The following is an 18593-nucleotide window of genomic DNA, read 5'->3' on the forward strand; positions in this document are numbered from 1 at the left end:
ATTATGTTTAAAATAATAATATATATTTTTATTAATTTAATAAAAAAATTTATTAACTTTCATTTTGTTTCTTATCATAATTAAATATTTGAAAAAAAAAAAAAATTTCATTAATTGATAAAAAGAAATTCAAAGTATGTAAACATTGTTATAAAGCACAAATGCATGAACAAATTAAATAAAAAGCAATTATTTTATTTTTTTTTATTATGACACTTTAAAAGGGAATAAAAAAAATTTATTCAGTAAAAAAAAACAGCAATTTGTAAATTTTTTTTATAAAACACTAATTTTTTTATCTTTTTTTTTTTTTTTTTTCTCATTTTTACACTTATATTTCATTAGTTTTATTCATATATTAATTTTTTTTTTTTTTTTTTATTCATCCATTAAACTTTACATAAACTATTTGCAATTTTTTATTATCTTTTTACTATTTTTTCGTATTTTTTAAATATTTCCTAAGAATATACAAGACTTCTAAAAATAATTTTTTTTTTAATATAGTCTTTAGTAAAAAAATTAGTCAATTATATGTTTGTTTTAAAATTTTTATAATATTATTAAATTTTTTTGTATTTGTATTATTTTATATTCATATAGATACATAAATATATATTTATTATTTTACTATTTTAAAATAAAAAACATAATAATAAATATGACATTTCTTTATTTTTAAAATAATATTAAAATAGATAAAAAGAAAAATAATAGAATATTTTTATAAATTTTTTTTTTTTTCGTAAAAATATATTTTCATTTTATTTATTTATTTTTTTTTTTATATACACATGTATATATATATATAATATATATATATATGAAGATGGATTTGTATGATGTTAAAAAAAAGGAATTATATTTAAAGAGGAAGAATATAAATTTATATTACCACCCGATAAGGACTTTTAATTTATTTTGTTTAGAACTGAAAAATATTTTTTTAAATTTATACATAAAAAATAAAAAATATAATAAAATAATATTAATACTTATATCAGTTATATTACTTTTATTTAAATTAAGAAGTAGATATGAATACTTAAATAATTTTATAATATATATAGAAGTAATAATATGGTGGTTATCATTAGGAATATTAAGTAGCATAGGTTTAGGATGTGGTATGCATTCAGGAGTATTATTTTTATTTCCGCATATATATTTTATATGTTCTACTTCTGAACACTGTAATTCACTGAATTTTGATTCAAGAGTAAACATGTGGAGATCTATACTAACATCAGGAAATTATTTTGAGGTAATAATAAAATAAGAAATTAATTTAAGAGTATAAATATAAAAAAAAAAAAAGAAAAGAAAAAAAGAAAAATATATATAATAGTTATTTTTATTTATACAAAATATGTTATTATTTACACCTTTATTAATGGTGTAATAATTATAGTGAATATTATATAATCTATGATTATTATTTTTTCTTTTTTAAAAGTGTTTAGGAAGGGATGATGGAAACATAACTTTATCAGGATTATTTTTTAAAATATACCCATACTGCTTTATATGGGGATTGGGAACTGCATTAGGAGAATTGCCTCCTTATTTAACTTCTTATTATGCTTCTAAAGTAAAGAAAAAAAGAAAAAGAAAATTTTAATAGAATATAAAAGTTTTTTTTTTTTTAAAATAAATATTATAGAAATTATATAATTATGAAAATTAAAATATATATATATATATATATATATATATATATATATATTTTATGTTATTTTTATTATATAGTCAAAGCTAAGCGATGATGATTACGAAGAATTTGAAAAAGATATAAAAGAAGGAAAAAAAAATATTATTACATCAATGAAAATATGGATGATAGATTTTATTAAAAAATATGGAGCTATTTCTGTTTTTCTCTTATCTTGTTGGCCAAATGGTTATATATATATGTATATATGCAATAATTTTTTTTTCTCTCATTATTTTAATATTTTAACAATTTTCTTTTTATTTTTTTTTTATTTTTGCAGTTATGTTTGATTTATGTGGAATATGTTGTGGACATTTTTTGATGCCATTTGAAAAATTTTTTATTCCTCTTGTTTTAGGAAAAGCTGTAGTAAAAACAATTTTTCAGTGCTTTTTTTTAATTTTTTTATTTTCAAATAATTACAAAGATTTACAATTAAAGATTTTACAAAAATTATTCTCATTTCTACCATTTCATTCATTTTCTAAAAATTTGAGAGATGTATCTTTTCTTGAAAAATATATAGATGAAAAAATTTCAGTATTAAAATATGGAAAAAAGACCAAATCAAAAATAAATTTTATGTTTTTATTTAATATATTTTTTTTTGTTGTAATTATTGTTTTTTTTATTTCATGTATTAATCAAATAGCACAAAAATACCAAAAGGTTTGAATAAAAAAAAAAAAAAAAAAAATAGCTATAAATATATATATTTTAAAAAAATAATATATTTTAATTTATTTTTTTTTTTCATAGAATATTGATGAAGAACAATTAAAAAGATTAAAAAGAGAATAGAATGATTTAATAACAAAAAAAAAAAAAAAAAAATAAATAAATAAAGGCATATTCTAACAAAAATATCATTTACAATAATAATACTTCGAAAGTAGCATCAATTTAGCATTTGTTATAAAGGGAAATAAAAAGAAAAATAAATAATAAAGATTAAAATAATGAAATAATAATAATAATAATAATAATAATAATAATAATAAAAATGAAATAAATTAGAAATTTAAAATTTTATTTGATGATGAAATATAACTTAAAAAAATTAGATTATTTAATTTCTTTATTTTTCTGTTTTTTTTTTTTTTTTTTTTTTTTTGACATAATTACTTTTTTTTCTATATATATTGATGTATTATATTTTTTTTTCTTTTTTTATTTATTGTGATTATTCAATATTTGTAAACCATTTATGTTGTTTTATGATTCTGAATTGTATTCTATTATCAGGATTATTATTTAGTAACTTCCTAAAAGTTAAAAAAAAAAATTAAAATAATTTTAAAATTAAAAATAAAATTAATTTTTTTTTTTTAAGTACCTTAATAAATTTTTTAAAATTTTATTTATTTTTCTATATTTTGGAAATACTAACTTATTTTTTTTCATGTTGTTGTATATTTCAAATATATCATCTCCACTATAAAAAGAAAAAAATTATAAAACTTTCATTAATATTTATGTTTTAAAAAAAAGTGTCTACATATATATATAAAATAATAAATTAATACTAATAAGGTGTTCTTCCAAATAGGAATGCATATAAAACAGAACCAAAGTTATATGATAACTTTTTTGAAAATTGAATGTTTTTATTAGTAAAATTAAATAAACACTCAAATGAATTAAAAATATTTGTTCCTACAGTATATGAATTATTATTCTTTAGAATAAAAGCACATGTATCAAAATCTATCAATCTCATGATATTAATTTTATTAATTTCATCATTAGAAAAATTATATTTCCTTTCCTTGTCTTCTTTATGTATCTCTCTTCTATTATAATAATTACTTATTTTTCTTTGACTATTTTCATTATTTAGTATATTTTCAGTTTGTTGATTATTCATTTCATTATTTATTTTTTGTTTTTGATTTTTATTAATTACTAATATATTATTTTTTTTAATTATTTTTTTACAGAAATATTTATTTATAAAATATATATCTACATATAATAAAAAATCATTAAACATTTTCTCCTCATTAAAATATAACCAATAAAACTTTAAAAAATTCATGTTTTTTTTTTTTTTATATTTAAAAATAGATAAATTTCTTATTTTGTTTATGTTGTATTTATTTAAACGAATTTTATCTTTTTTAATTCTCTTAACTATATCTCCTTTGTTTTTTTTATATTTTGAATCTTTACTCAAATTCAGAATATTATAATTTTCTCTTTTTTGAATAAACATTTGTATAAATACATTAGAATCATTAGATGAAAAAAAAATATCATCTAACTTGTTTTCTTTAAAAAAAATTCTTTTTACATTTTTATCATATGCAAAACATGTAGGTAAATTAATATTATATATGTATTTAATATTTTTATTTTTCAATTTTTTTAAACTTAATTTTTTAAAGAAGCAAAAATAATTTTTTCTTTTCTTTTCTTTTTTTTTTCTAGAAAAAATTTTGTTATTATAAAAACTTTTTTTATCATACTTATTTTGATTTTTGTTTAACTTTTTATAAATATTTAACTCTAATTTTGGTAATTCTATATTTTTTTCTAACGAATTGTCTTTAATATTTCTTTTTTTTTTTTTTTTTTTTAATTTCAATGAAAAAGGAATAATTTCATTTTTTAGTCTTGTAGTTAAAAGTATATTATCTGGCTTTAAATCTAAGTATGCTACATTTTTTTCTAATAAATAAGTAAGAGTATTATAAATATTTAAAAATAATGAACGAATAAATTTTTCTGAATATAAAAAGATTTTTATATATTTGTCTACTTTTGTTACTTTATTATAAATAGAATAAACACCATACTTTTTTTTATAATGCATAGATTGATATTTCACATAAGGAAAAACAATAAATAAAATTTTTTTTTTTTCATCAAAAAATATATTTTTAATCTTAATTATGTTGTTATGATTTAAATAATTTAAGAAAAAAATTTCATTCAATATTTTATGAAAATAATTAGTCAAATATACTTCATTGTTAATATAGTAAGGGCAATTTTTTTTTAAACATAATTCTAAATAAAAAATTTTCATACAACATTTTTTATTTTCTAAAACATTTTTACAGTAGTATATATTTCCATATTCTCCTGAGTGTATGCATTTGATTATAAGAAATTCATTCACAAAATAGGATATATTTTTTTTTTTTATTTTATATATATTATTAATAGCTTTCTCATCTTTATTAATATTATTTTTTATATATTTTTTTTTTAATAAAATACTATGTATAATATTATATTTTACTTCATAACATAATTTTAATTTACTACTATTAATATTCAGTATATCTAAAAGAAACTTTTCATTATAATTTTTGATTAATTCTTTGTTAATTTTTATTTGAATATTCTTAAAAATATGTTTTTTTTCTTCTGATAATAGTTCATTTGCTATAATCCCACTTTTTATATATACATTTATTTTTTCTTCTAATTGTTTTCTAAACTCTAATTTAAAATTATTTTTTTCAAAAGAATTATTTAGGAAGTGCATTTGTTTTATTTTATTTTCATTAAAAACAACATTATATTTTCTAATGTAATTTTAAATAAAATATCATTAAAAAAAATTGTTCTATATAAAAGAAAATTATTCCATAAAGAAAAAAAAAAATTAAATCAAAAATATTAGAAAATAAAAAACTAAAAACTTTTTATAAAACATAAAATGGTTATGATGTATCAAAAAAAAAAAAAAAAAATCACGTAAAATAAAAAACTAAAACAAAAATATTTATTTTTTTTAGGTATTGTATTATACAATATATATATATAAATATATATATAAACATATAGACATTTTTAATTTATTTTTATAAAGTAATTAGTTTAAAAATCTCTGATAAAAAAAAAATCAAACAAGATATTTTTAGAGTAAAATTTTTTTTTTTATAAAAAAAGTTATAAAATATAACAAATAACTGATTTTTCTCTAAATTATAATATATACAAGTTTGTACAAATCCATATATAAATATTTTTTCTTTTTTTTTTATTAAAAAAATATTTAAATAAATAAGAAAATAGAAGATATAAAATAATGAATATACACAAAGAAAAAAGAAATAAGAAAAAAAAAAAACCAACAAAAGGATACATAAAAAAAGTAAAGAAAGAAGAAGAAATTAATCTAAAAATAAAAATTATTAAGATATATAAAAAGTTCGGAGAATTAAAAGTACAAATGCGTTAATATCTCATCAAATGTATTTATATTTTATATAATTGTCATAAAAAAATAAATGTAATATGAAATTCATTTTATATTTCATATAAAAAAATTCAATTTTTATTCAATATATTAGGTTAAATAATATATATATATATACATTCGTATATAATAATATTTTAAATTATTTTTATTTAAAAAAATAAATAAATAAAAAAAGAATACATTTGTATAGTATTATAATTTTATGCACTAAAAGAACAAATAATTTAATAGAATCACATATTAATATTTTTTTACTAAAAATAATTATATTTCAAATTTATTATTTTATATGTAATTGAAAAAGATCTGTTAAAAATTATATAAGTATATTTTTTGTTTTATTTTATTTATTTTTTTTTTTTATTTCCTTATTATAAATTTAAACTTAAAAAATAATTTTCCATGTAAACAAAAAAATATAATAAGATTTTAAAGAAAAAAAAAAAAAAAAGGATAAAAGAAAAAAAATATATATAAAGAATAGAAAAATAGAAAAAGGAAAAAACATATATACATAAATAAAATAATAAAATGTACAGAAATTTATATGACACAGACAATATTATTTATTCACCTGAAGGTATTAAATTAAAAATTGTTGCTAAACAAATAAAAAGCAAATAAAAAATTATATATATACATTTTTTTTAGGTAGATTATATCAAGTAGAATATGCAAATGAAGCGATAAAACAAGGGACTTGTGCGGTGGCAATAAAATCAAAAGATTATGTGGTTAAAAATTAAATTAACTTTTAATTATATTTTATGAATATGTGGAATTTTCTTTTTTTTTTTTAATTAATTAAAAATTATTTTAAAAGAAAAGAATATAAATTTGTAAAGAGTTAAAAGTTTCTCTATTTGCTAAAAAATTATTCCTTTTTTAATATACTACTTTATATATATATATATTTTTTTTTTTTTATAGGTAGTATGTGGATTAAAAAAATGTATTAGTAAATTATCATATCATCAAGAAAAATTATTTAAAATTGATGATTATATTGGAGTTACAATGAGTGGAATAACTTCCGATGCAAAAGTTTTGACAAAATTTATGAGAAATGAATGTTTAACTCATAAATTTTTATATGATGAAAATATTAATATAGAAAAATTAGTAAAGAAAGTTGCTGATAAATATCAAAAAAATACACAAAAAAGTAGTAGGAGAGCTTTTGGAGTTGGGCTAATAATAGCAGGATATGATAGGGAGCCTTTTATTTTTGAGACAAAACCAAATGGTTCCTATTTTGAATATATTGCTATATCTTTTGGTGCTAGATCTCATGCATCTAAAACATATTTAGAAAAAAATGCCCATTTATTTGAAGAATCGACATTAGATGATTTAATTTTACATTGTTTAAAGGCATTAAAATCTTCTCTTTCTAGTGAAAATGAATTGACTGTTGATAATACCTCACTTGCAATTGTTGGCAAGGATAAACCGTGGGATGAAATTTCACCATTAGAATTAGTTTCATATCTAACTAAAATTAATAATGAAATACAAAGTGAAAAAAATCAGACAGATGATCAGAATGAGGCAAATCAACCGAATGATGAAAACCAAAGGAATGAGCAAGTTGAATAAACCAATTTTTTTTTTTTTCTTTTGAAATAAAATAAATTATAAAAAAAAAAAAAAGCAAAAAAATTTAAATTAAAAAAATGGACAACATTATATATCTATAAATCATAAATAAAATATATGTTTTTTCCCTTTTTTTTTTTTTTATAAAAATGTCTTTTTATAAAAAAAAAAAATACTGAAATGAAATATAAATAAATTTAAGGAATTTTTTTTTTTTCATACTCCCTTTTATTTATATGAACTAAAAAAAAAACTTTTATCAATTAAGGATAATTTATATTTAAGATAAAGTGTCATTTTATTTTTTAAGTAAATTAGCTTAAAAAAAAAGAATATTCTTTTTATTTATTGTAAATATAAATTTTTAAAAGTATTTTAATTTACTAATATTTTAGTTTGTTATTTTTACAAAATTTTTTACATTTAATATATATATATTTATCTTTTTTATTTTAATTCAGTTAAAATTTTTTATATTATAAATATGTGTATCCATTTGTAGAATTTTCTAGATTAATTTTCTTTTTAAAAGTGTTTCTATTTTTTTGTTATTTATATATATATATATTCCATATAAAGCATTTGAAATTTTGATATAAAAATATCAAATGCTTTTTATTTGTATTAAATGAAAAATATAATATAAAAAATTTAATTTAAATTATACATTTTTAAATATTAAAAAAATAATCTTGGGTGCTTCCTCCCTTAGAATTAACATAGATAAAATATTTTTTTGTCAGAAACCTTAATTTTTTTTTTATTTAAAAAAAAAAAAAATATAATAAAAAGAAATTAAATGAAAGTATTTTATCATTTATGAAATAATTAAAGGAAAAAAAAAAATATAAGCTTTAGAAAGATCAATATAAAAAGAATTTAAATTTAATATAATATATAAAGAATCATTATATTCATATTATTAATGTAAGGGACAAAAAAAATTAATAAATAAATAAATAATTTAAAAGGAACCCATTTAAAAACACTATTTTACAAAATAAATGAATAATTTTTTTTTACTAAAAGGATCAGTATGAGGAGTATTTTCTATTTTTTTATTTTTTTTTTTTATAAAAAGAATGAAACTTATAAAAATCAATTGTTAAAAATAATAAATTATGAAGTTTTGCATACATTTATTTGCTATTTTTAATGTGTTGAATTTTTTTGTATGTACATAACAAATTTTTTTTTTTTAAATAATTTAATATTATATTTCTTTATAATACGTTTTTTTTCTTTTAAAAGATAAAAATTAATACTTGTATAATATTTTTTTTTTTTAACTTATATAAAATAATAAATTAATTTAATATAAACTCTTTTAAAATGTTTATCAACTGATTATGCTGTGTAATCATTTTAAAATAATAATTTAAAGTAATTTGAAATTATAAGCAACATTTCAATTTTGTTCATTTGGATTTTTACTTAAAGCATAAAAAGCTTATACTGATTTTATATAGACAAAAATATATATATCATAATCAAATAAAGCAATAAATTTTAATTGCTCATTTATATATATATACGTTGTGTATATAATTTAAAAGAAAAACTATATATATATATATATATATATATGAAAAGAAAAAGTATATTTATTTATGAAAATATGAAAGTGTATTTAAAAATCTTTTTTTTTTTTTTTTATTCATATTAGAAGTATGCTATAAAAGAGAATTTGCTTGAGTGTAATTAATTTTCATATTTTTTTTTTTTTTTGATATTTGATATTTCTTTAAAACTAATAAAAAAATAAACGCAAGTTTTTTTTTTTTTTTTTTGCTATCAATGGCATATATAATTACAAATAATAAAAAAAACTAAAATAAATATGTAAATATATTTGTGCCTATTCTTATTTATATACACGATTAAATATATATATATTTTTATATACATGTTGATAAAGTTTATTTTTATTCACATTTTTATTAGGATAAAAAAACATGCATAAGTTAATAAAAAAGTAGTTTTAAAAATAATTACGAGAATTTTTAGCTTGTAAATGATAATGTACTAAACTTTCAAATTAATATTATGATAATTTTAAATAAACTGTCTATTTTTCTTTTTTTTTTTTTTCGTGCTAAAAGTTTTACATATCTGTAAATGTTATGAAAATTTAAATTTACATAGATATATAAAAATCTCAAATAATTTATTTATATACATATATAAATGTATCAAATATTTATTTATATCTTACGAAATAATAAATATATAGCATTTTAATATGTTCATGTAAATTGAAATATAAGGATATATACATAATTAAGCACATGATGTAATAATTTCTTTTTTTTTTCATAAATTTATATATGTGTTAATTATCACTTGCTTAAATTAACAATTTTATACTTTCGTTACAATATTCTGAACACTTAATTTTTTCTTTGTAAGCAAATTATTATATGTATATATACATATATTTTCTTTTTCTTTTTTTTTTTTTTAGTGTAAAAAATTGTTTAATGATTATTCATATAGTATTTATATAATTTATTTTATTTTTTCATCTCTTTTTTTTATTTTTTTAAAAGATATATATGATACATTTTTAAAGTTAAAAAAAAAAAAAGGAAATAAAAGTAACACATTAAATATGATTTTAGAATACATCTATAAATTAAACTATTTCTACTTAATGTAAAAAAAGAAAATTTTATATTTTTATTAAATTTTCTATACATATATATATATATATATATATATATATATTTAAAAAAAAAAAATAAGTTTACGGATAATTTATATTTCCGTATAATTTTTATGTAAGCATTAAATTTTTCTTTTTATAATTTTTGTTAAAACATTTTATTTTCATTTTAATACTTTTTTTTTTTTTCTTTTCCTTTTTCTATTTTTATTCATTCTTTTTTATTTATTTTTTTTTTAAATGTAATTTTACTCTTTTTTCTTCATTTTATTTCCTTTTTTTTTTTTTATGTTTTATTTCATATTTTATTTCATTTTATTTTAATTTTTTCATTTTTTGAATTCATATTTTTTTATGTTTCTATTTTTCGTAAAATTCGATTATTATTTTTAGTAGATAAAATTTTAATTTAAAGAATTTGTTTTTTTCATTTTTTGTAATTTTTTTTTTTTATTTTGTTTTTAAATATATATATATTTATACATATATATATATATATATATATATATATATATATATATATATATATATATATATATATATATATAGATTTAAAGAAAAGAAAAAAAAATGTCATCTGTATCTACTTTGCCATATATAGGAAGTAAAATTTCTTTAATTTCTAATTCCGAAATTAGATATGAAGGAATTCTCTATACAATAAACACTCATGAATCCACAGTGGCATTACAAAATGTTAGATCATTTGGGACAGAAGGAAGAAGGCAACCAGATATCCCTCCTTCAAATGAAATTTATGATTTTATAATTTTTAGAGGAAAGGATATAAAAGATGTAACAGTTAGCGAACCTGCAAAAAATATACCAGATGATCCAGCAATAGTATCAATGAATATTGCTCCATCATCTAAAAATAATCTAACTGATAATATAAATTATAATAGCAATGTAAATATAAATAAGTCATTAAAAGTTTCAAGTAATATTATACCATCTAATGATAGAAATTTAAATTTAAATAATAGAAGGTTTTTTAATCGTCAGCATTATAATTTTTATTATAATAATAATAGAAACTTTAATAATTTTAAATTTAAGAATTTCAGAAATTATGAAAGAACCCCATACGTTATTGGAGAATTAGAGTCACAACCAAATCCAGCATTAAAAAGTAAATTTAGCCCAGATTTTGATTTTAGCACTAATAACTTAAAGTTTGATAAAAACAATATATTAGATGAAAAAAATAAAGATTCCTTATCACTAAATAATAACCTCCAAGTGGGGGGTTACGACAAAAACGCAAGTTTCTTTGATAACATTAGTTGTGAGACATTAGACAAAAAGCAAGGAAAAGATGAAAAAGTTGATAGAGAAAAATTAAGGATGCTTGATGTGGATACTTTTGGAATAGCTGCAGCTCATTATAGGTCAAATATGCATAATAGAAATAAGAATAGAAATAAGATAAGAAATAACAGAAACAATAAAATGCTGAATAATTTCAATTATAATTATTATAATAGAAATCAAAATCCTTTTAATAGATATGCTGCATATTAATTTTTTATTTATTTTATTTTAATTTTCCTTTTATTTGATTATTTTAATGAATATTTGTAACTTTACATGAGTAATAAAGTTATTATTTATTTTATTTTAAAAATTTATATACATATAATTTAATTTTTCTTTTCATAAAAATGCATAATATATGTTTAGAGGTTAGAGAGATATAAAATAAATATAAAAAAAAAAAATTAATTTCAAATATATAAAAATTTTTTAAGTTCTTTATTATAATTACTTTTTTTTTTTCTTTTTTAAAGTTAAAAATATAATTTATTTTGTAATACATAAATGCTTATATGTATTTTAATCTATATGTATTTTTATATTAACTGAAAAATTGTAATAAAAAAAAATAAAAAAATAAAATACTCGTTATTTATAGTTCCTTCTATAATTCTTTGTACGCATTATATTTTTAATTTATAAAATCTTTATGTATTTCACTACCTTTTTTATATATGTTTCGTTCTTTTTACTTCAATCTTTTTTATGATTTATCTATTTTATATAAATGCATATATATATATATATATATATATATATATATATATATATATATATATATATATATATATATATATATATTTTTATAAATCTTTTATAATTAATTTTGTATAACTTATTTTTCATAAAATTATTTTATGCATCATATGTGTCTTTTAATATTAACTGAACGAATTTTTTCAACAGCTTTTAGCTTATATTCTCTACATATTTTATACTTGTAATATCAATAAGTAAATATTTCATTAATAAAAAAAAAAAAAAAATTATCCAATTTTTTAAAAAATATAATTGCAAAATTTCCTTATAATTAATTTTTCCTTTTTTCAGTTTGAAAAATATTCTTAAAGATTTTTAATTAAATCTTTAATACAAATTTTCCTTCTTTTATTAAAACACAAAAAAAAAAAAAAAAAAGTAAAGCATAAAGGAAAGATCTAAATTATTTTTCAACTTTATAAAAAATTAAATTATATATTATAATTAGAAAAAAAGAAAGGAAAATGATAAAAAAAGAACTCTATTAAAAAAAAATTTCAAAGCACGTTTTTCTATGCTTCCATACCTAATATTAAAAAAAAATAAATAATAATAAAGTATATAAAAATATAATTTCTAAATATATTATATATATACACGTTATATTAAGCATATTTTTTTTTTTTTTTTGTTACTGTTAGGAATAATGGTAGAATAATACAAAAGATTAAAAGAAAAAAACCTATGATATAACTAACATTGTCAAAAGAATATTCTATGTCCATTTTTTCCTTTATTATGCATATTTCTTTAAATTTTTAGTTTTTTTTAAAGTTTATCCTTTATTTTTTTTTTTTTTAAACTTTATCTTTTTACGATATTTCTGTTATTTTTCTTTGTTAATATAAGATCTCTATAAATTCTTTGGGAAAATAAAACTGCAAACTAAAATTTTTTTTTTTTTAAAATAAAAAATTTAAAAAAAAAAAAAATTCATTGTTATTGAATACGTATTTGTTATGAAAAAGATAAAATATGTTTTTTTTTTCCCTCCCCCTCCCAATTTTTAATTGAAATATTAAATGATTTATTTGTATGGAATATGACATATTTTTATTTTAAATATAAAAAAATATTTTATTAAAATATTATAAAAAAAAAAAAATTTATGGTACATATATAATATTTTTTGAGAATTTTTATTTATTTTAGTACTTCATCAAATAAATATATTTATGTTTAAGTATATATATGAATATATAACACTTTTTTTTTCTTTTTATTCTTCTATGTAAAATGGAAAATAAAACTACTGATGAAATAAATGAAGAAGAAAATAAAAAATTATTAATTTTACATAAAAATTTTAAAGAAAGCTCATTTGAAAATAGATTAAGATTTGAGTGTGAATTAGAATTTGTACAATCATTAAGCAATATAGAATATATAAAATATTTATATGAAAATAAATACTTTGATGATAAAAAATTCTTAAATTATTTAAAATATTTAAATTATTGGAGAAGTAAGCCATATATATTTTACATTCATTTCCCGATATGTTTATATGTTTTAGAAATTTTAAACGATAACAAAGTACATGAATATTTTAGGAATTCCACTTCATTTAACAATTTTATTTATTATTTAAAATTACATTGGTTGTATTTCAGTTATCAAACTTAAAAATAATAAAAAATAATTTTTTTTTCTCTTTTGATAAGAAATACCTAAAAATGTAAAAGGAGTATATCCAAACTTTAATTACCTATTGAATTACTTTAATAAAATACCAAAAAAAAAAAAAAGAAAAAATTTGAAAATAATTTAATTGTTGTAACATTTTTTTTTTATTGTTCTTTTGTTAATAAGCCATATGAATAGCAATTAAAAGTATTCCGTTTTTTTTTTTTTTATAGAATAATAAAAAAATATATTACATAAATGCGAACTTATTAAATTAAGGTTATTTTATTATAAAAGGAAAATATCTACAAATGAAGTCTTTTATGTAAATTTTTTTTTTTTTTATTCTAGAAGTAGAAATGAAAATAAAAAAATTCTTTTTTTTAAAAATATATAGGAATTACATTCATTATAAATATTATAAAAATAATAAAACAGCAAAAAATGAACAGAATAATAATAAATTACTAGAAAATATAAATTATTACACTAGAAAAGAAAAAAAATATATTTTACAAAAAATTTATGAAAAAATTACTCTAAAGAAAAATCATCTAAAGGAGGAATTACTAAAATTTTATATGAATGATAGAGACATAAATCAAATTTTAAAGGAAGAAAAAATATTTGATGAAAATGATAAAATATTAAAAATAAAGCAAATAGAAAGTAATGAAGAAATCTTAATTAATAAATTTGATAATTTTTATCATTTATTACATTTTTCAATAGAAAATTTAAAAAGAAAAGATTTATCTATTCATAAAAAGGGATACAAATTAAATGATTTTTTAAATTCTCCAAATCATATATTAGAAAAACATGAATGCATTATAAATAATTTAGATATAATAAAAAAATATATACTTTTTGTTGAAAAAAATTTAACTACATACAACAACACTTCATCTTCCTTTAAAATATTTTTTTCTCTAAATAAATTTATAATATATTTTTTTAGTTATTCATTTCCATACATTAAATTTTTTGATTATAAATTATTACACAAATATACTCTTCTGTTTATAAAATTAAATCTTTTGGAAAATTCTGAAATTTTGTTTGAGCAAAAAAAAAAGTCGGAAAAAATATACTCTGTAAATATATCAAATGAAGATACTTTTTATTTAATAAAAAACAATATCAAAAGTTCATTACAATTATTAACATTATTAAGTAATCAGATAAACTATTATACTTTACACGACATATCAGAATTGTATTTTTTATTTTTAAAAAAAACAAAAATAAATGAATTGATTAAAAGTGTGAACCATTATAATTTAAATAATTTAGGAAATGTTAATAAGCGTACGATTAATAGCAATGCACATATGAAAAAATATCCAGAAGAAAATAATTTTTTTGCAATCCAAACTATTCATGAGGAATATGTAAGTGAAAGAGAACATAACATAAATGATTTAAATCATTATAGTTATATTATTTGTTTATATTTTAATTTATTATTTATTTTAAATAAAATTATTAGAAATCATATTTTATTTTCATCAAGTAATAATAAAAATATATTCCCTTTATTTGATTGTATAACAACAGTGTGTGAGAATATTTTCGATGAAGCCTTTAGTGAGAGAAAAATTAGAAATTTGAATTTATTTTTAATTAATAATTATGTAGAAAAATATATGATAAAAGATTTAATATATAACGATTTTATTATAATTAGAAATGAAAAAAATATTTATTCAAATATAACACAAGAAAACGATTTATTAAATAGTAGCATTTTTGAAAATGATTTCACGAAAAAAAGTAAGAACTATTTAAATAATGGTAATATGCTAGAAAATGATAATAATGAAAATGAGAATGAGAATGAATATAATTTTATAATGGATAATAAAAATGATAATATTTTTTGTAGTAATAATATGGAGATACATAATGATAAAAAACAATATACAAAGAGACATGATAAATCCAATTTAAATAATAGTTTTAAATCTCTTAGTGATCATGCTTTTGATTCTGAAGAAAATAAAAATGATAACGAAACCTCATTATTAGGGAACTCCTTTTATGAAGATTTTTTTTTAAATGTACATGAAAATACTAGAAATAATGTAAAATTATTTTTTGAAAATATTTGTCATTATTTTATTTTACATGATTGTGATAATATTCTCAAATTTCTCCAAGTTATTTACGTAACAGGATATACTGATTTATATTATATAAATATTTTATTTTACAGTATATGGTTGAACTCAGAATTTTTAAAAAATTATCAAATTAAAAACTTATTGTTTTTTCTTTCTTTATTTAAAAGTAACTTTATAATAAAAAACATCAATTTACAAAACACAATTTATAATTTCTATAATAAGCGATTAATATTTTTTTTAAGGAAAAAATTAGAAGTATATTTTGAAAACAATTCACTAGAAAATAGTATTAAAAGCATATTTATGCTATGTGATTTATTAAGTTATAATAAAGTTATAAAAAAAATTATGGTGAAAAAAATAGTTTTATTAAACTTTAATCACGTACATCCATCACTGTTTTGCCAAATTTTTTTTCTATTAAATAAATTAAGGTTTAATTCTAGTAATAAATTATTTTCTGAATTATTTTTAAAACATTATAAAAAAGTAATTCATTCTTTAACACATATAGAAATTATCGATTTACTTAAAAATATAGAATATTTAATAAATAAAAAAAAAAGGAAAATATTTTTAGTTATGATTTCATATTTTTTTAGAAAGTTGAAAGATAGTAACTTTGTGTATACCCCTAGTTACTTTAATTATATTTCCAAATTAATTAATATTATAAATAAGTTTAAGTTATATGAATATTGTAGAAAAGAATATTTTTATCCTATTTATCATTTTATTTTTTCATTTAATGAAGAACAAATTGCTTTTGACAAAGAAAAAAAATATTATTTATCTAATAGTAATAATACTTGCAAATATAACAATTATACTTTTTTAATTAAAAATAATGAAACAGTATTATTAGAAATGAGTGAAAAAGATAAAAAAAAAAAAAATATTTCCTCTATTATAAAAAGTGAGAGTAACATTATTCCATATGCAAATAATGGGAATGAAAAAAATAGTAAAAATATTAAAATAAAATTAGAATTATTAACAACTAATCAAATATTAGATTTAATTTTTTTTATTATCAATACTAACACAAATATATATCTTATAAGTGAATTGTATACATGTTTATTTTTTAGAATTCTTAGAAATGACAATTTTTCAAAAAAACAATTGACATTAATTTTTAGAAGCATATGGTTATCAAGAGTTTTTCATTTAAATATATTTGATATTTTAATAGATATTATCTCAAGTAATAAAAAAATAGTTGACAACTCCATTTTTTCTTTAGATATATTATTATGTTTGTGCTCATATAAGCATGAGAAAAATTATGAGTTATTAATAATTTCATTATTCAATATATGCTTTGATGACATTGATAAAATTTTAAAAAATATAAAAAAGAAAATACTTTTTTATTATTGTTTTCTTTTTTTGGAAATATATCGCCCATTCTTATTTTTAAAAGTTACTAAAAAAATAAAGAATAACATGTTTTATGATGAAAGTCTCAACATAGAATTATTAGATAAAGGGAAAATAAATATAAATGAAAATTTAATTAAGAAAGACCATTTTGAATTTAATAAAGAAAATATAAAAGGTAATAATAATTATAATAGCAATACGATACCTAGTAAAATGGATAAAAACTTTAAAAAAAAAGGAAAAAAAGAGAACATCCCTAAAAGTTTTGAAAATAGCGCACACTCTGAAAAAAAAGAAGGTATCACAAATAATAAAAATGAATTGGGTAATATAGATATTTCTTACAAGAATGACATACTAAATTATTTAAAACAACTTTTTTTTCTTCAGCAAAAAAAAAATGCGTATAGTTACGATTTATTTAATGTTTGTGAAGTTCTTAACAATTTAAATGTGACAAAACTAAAATTTAATAATGTAAATAATATTTTTTTTAAAAATTATGAAATAGATAATATGTTTGTTTTGAATATATATTTTCCTTTTATGAAATTTTGCATTTTATTTACAAAAGACAAAAATGTTTCAAAAAATTCAAAAAATTTTAATATGAATGATTTTGCTCTAAATGATACTAGTATTATATCCAAAGAAAAAGATTTTTCTGAGTTTAAAATGGATGAGAATCTTTATAATAAAGAAAATAAGTTGAATAATGATAATAAAACTAGACTTAATTCTTCCTTCAATTATAATTATGAAAATGATATTAATATACTTGTACATAAATTATATTTGTATAAGAAGTATAAAATAAACGTTATGGAAATACCTATTGAAAAAATAAAAATATTTTTTAAAATATACAACAGTGAAAAACGAGGTTCAATTATAAATAAGTCTAATTTTCTATTTGAAAAAGTGTATCAACAAATTTTAAAAGACAAAAAAGAAAATTGTGCAGATTTAAATATCTTAACAGCACTTCTAAAAAAGCAATTACAATTCATTTTTCATTTAAATTAGTTTAATCAAAAAAAAAAAAAAAAAAAAAGAAAAGAAAAGAAAAGAAAATAAACAAATAAAAGTTAAGTAAAATAAAAAACCATAAAAAATATTAATTTACTTTTTCTTTGTCATGAAATTATTTTATTTTTTTAATTTTACATATTTTTCTTAACA

At 16.1% G+C, this 18593-nt stretch overlaps 6 protein-coding genes across 6 annotated transcripts; 5 read left to right on the forward strand and 1 right to left on the reverse strand.

Annotated features, from left to right (window-relative positions):
- Positions 1 to 829: 829 nt before the first annotated feature.
- On the forward strand, positions 830 to 2515 carry PRELSG_1243500 (conserved Plasmodium membrane protein, unknown function; the record flags this gene model as incomplete). The annotated part of the gene is made up of 5 exons (XM_028678240.1): positions 830 to 1264; positions 1457 to 1591; positions 1750 to 1900; positions 1995 to 2254; positions 2474 to 2515. 5 exons carry the CDS (start codon positions 830 to 832, stop codon positions 2513 to 2515), a joined length of 1023 nt encoding a protein of 340 aa, XP_028534549.1.
- A 382-nt stretch (positions 2516 to 2897) lies between these two features.
- On the reverse strand, positions 2898 to 5210 carry PRELSG_1243600 (protein kinase, putative; the record flags this gene model as incomplete). Its single annotated transcript, XM_028678241.1, has 3 exons — positions 2898 to 2979; positions 3051 to 3149; positions 3241 to 5210. 3 exons carry the CDS (start codon positions 5208 to 5210, stop codon positions 2898 to 2900), a joined length of 2151 nt encoding a protein of 716 aa, XP_028534550.1.
- Positions 5211 to 6461: 1251 nt separating this feature from the next.
- Positions 6462 to 7529, forward strand: PRELSG_1243700 (proteasome subunit alpha type-1, putative; the record flags this gene model as incomplete). The annotated part of the gene is made up of 3 exons (XM_028678242.1): positions 6462 to 6510; positions 6582 to 6664; positions 6861 to 7529. 3 exons carry the CDS (start codon positions 6462 to 6464, stop codon positions 7527 to 7529), a joined length of 801 nt encoding a protein of 266 aa, XP_028534551.1.
- A 3235-nt stretch (positions 7530 to 10764) lies between these two features.
- CITH (trailer hitch homolog, putative) lies at positions 10765 to 11718 on the forward strand (the record flags this gene model as incomplete). The annotated part of the gene is made up of 1 exon (XM_028678243.1): positions 10765 to 11718. The coding sequence occupies one exon, from the start codon at positions 10765 to 10767 to the stop codon at positions 11716 to 11718; it is 954 nt and encodes a 317-aa protein (XP_028534552.1).
- Positions 11719 to 13506: 1788 nt separating this feature from the next.
- PRELSG_1243900 (mediator complex subunit 31, putative) lies at positions 13507 to 13896 on the forward strand (the record flags this gene model as incomplete). Its single annotated transcript, XM_028678244.1, has 1 exon — positions 13507 to 13896. The coding sequence occupies one exon, from the start codon at positions 13507 to 13509 to the stop codon at positions 13894 to 13896; it is 390 nt and encodes a 129-aa protein (XP_028534553.1).
- Positions 13897 to 14255: 359 nt separating this feature from the next.
- Positions 14256 to 18437, forward strand: PRELSG_1244000 (conserved protein, unknown function; the record flags this gene model as incomplete). The annotated part of the gene is made up of 1 exon (XM_028678246.1): positions 14256 to 18437. The coding sequence occupies one exon, from the start codon at positions 14256 to 14258 to the stop codon at positions 18435 to 18437; it is 4182 nt and encodes a 1393-aa protein (XP_028534554.1).
- Positions 18438 to 18593: the final 156 nt, after the last annotated feature.

The sequence above is a fragment of the Plasmodium relictum genome (genome assembly GCF_900005765.1).
Source record: "Plasmodium relictum strain SGS1 genome assembly, chromosome: 12".
Lineage (NCBI taxonomy): Eukaryota > Apicomplexa > Aconoidasida > Haemosporida > Plasmodiidae > Plasmodium > Plasmodium relictum.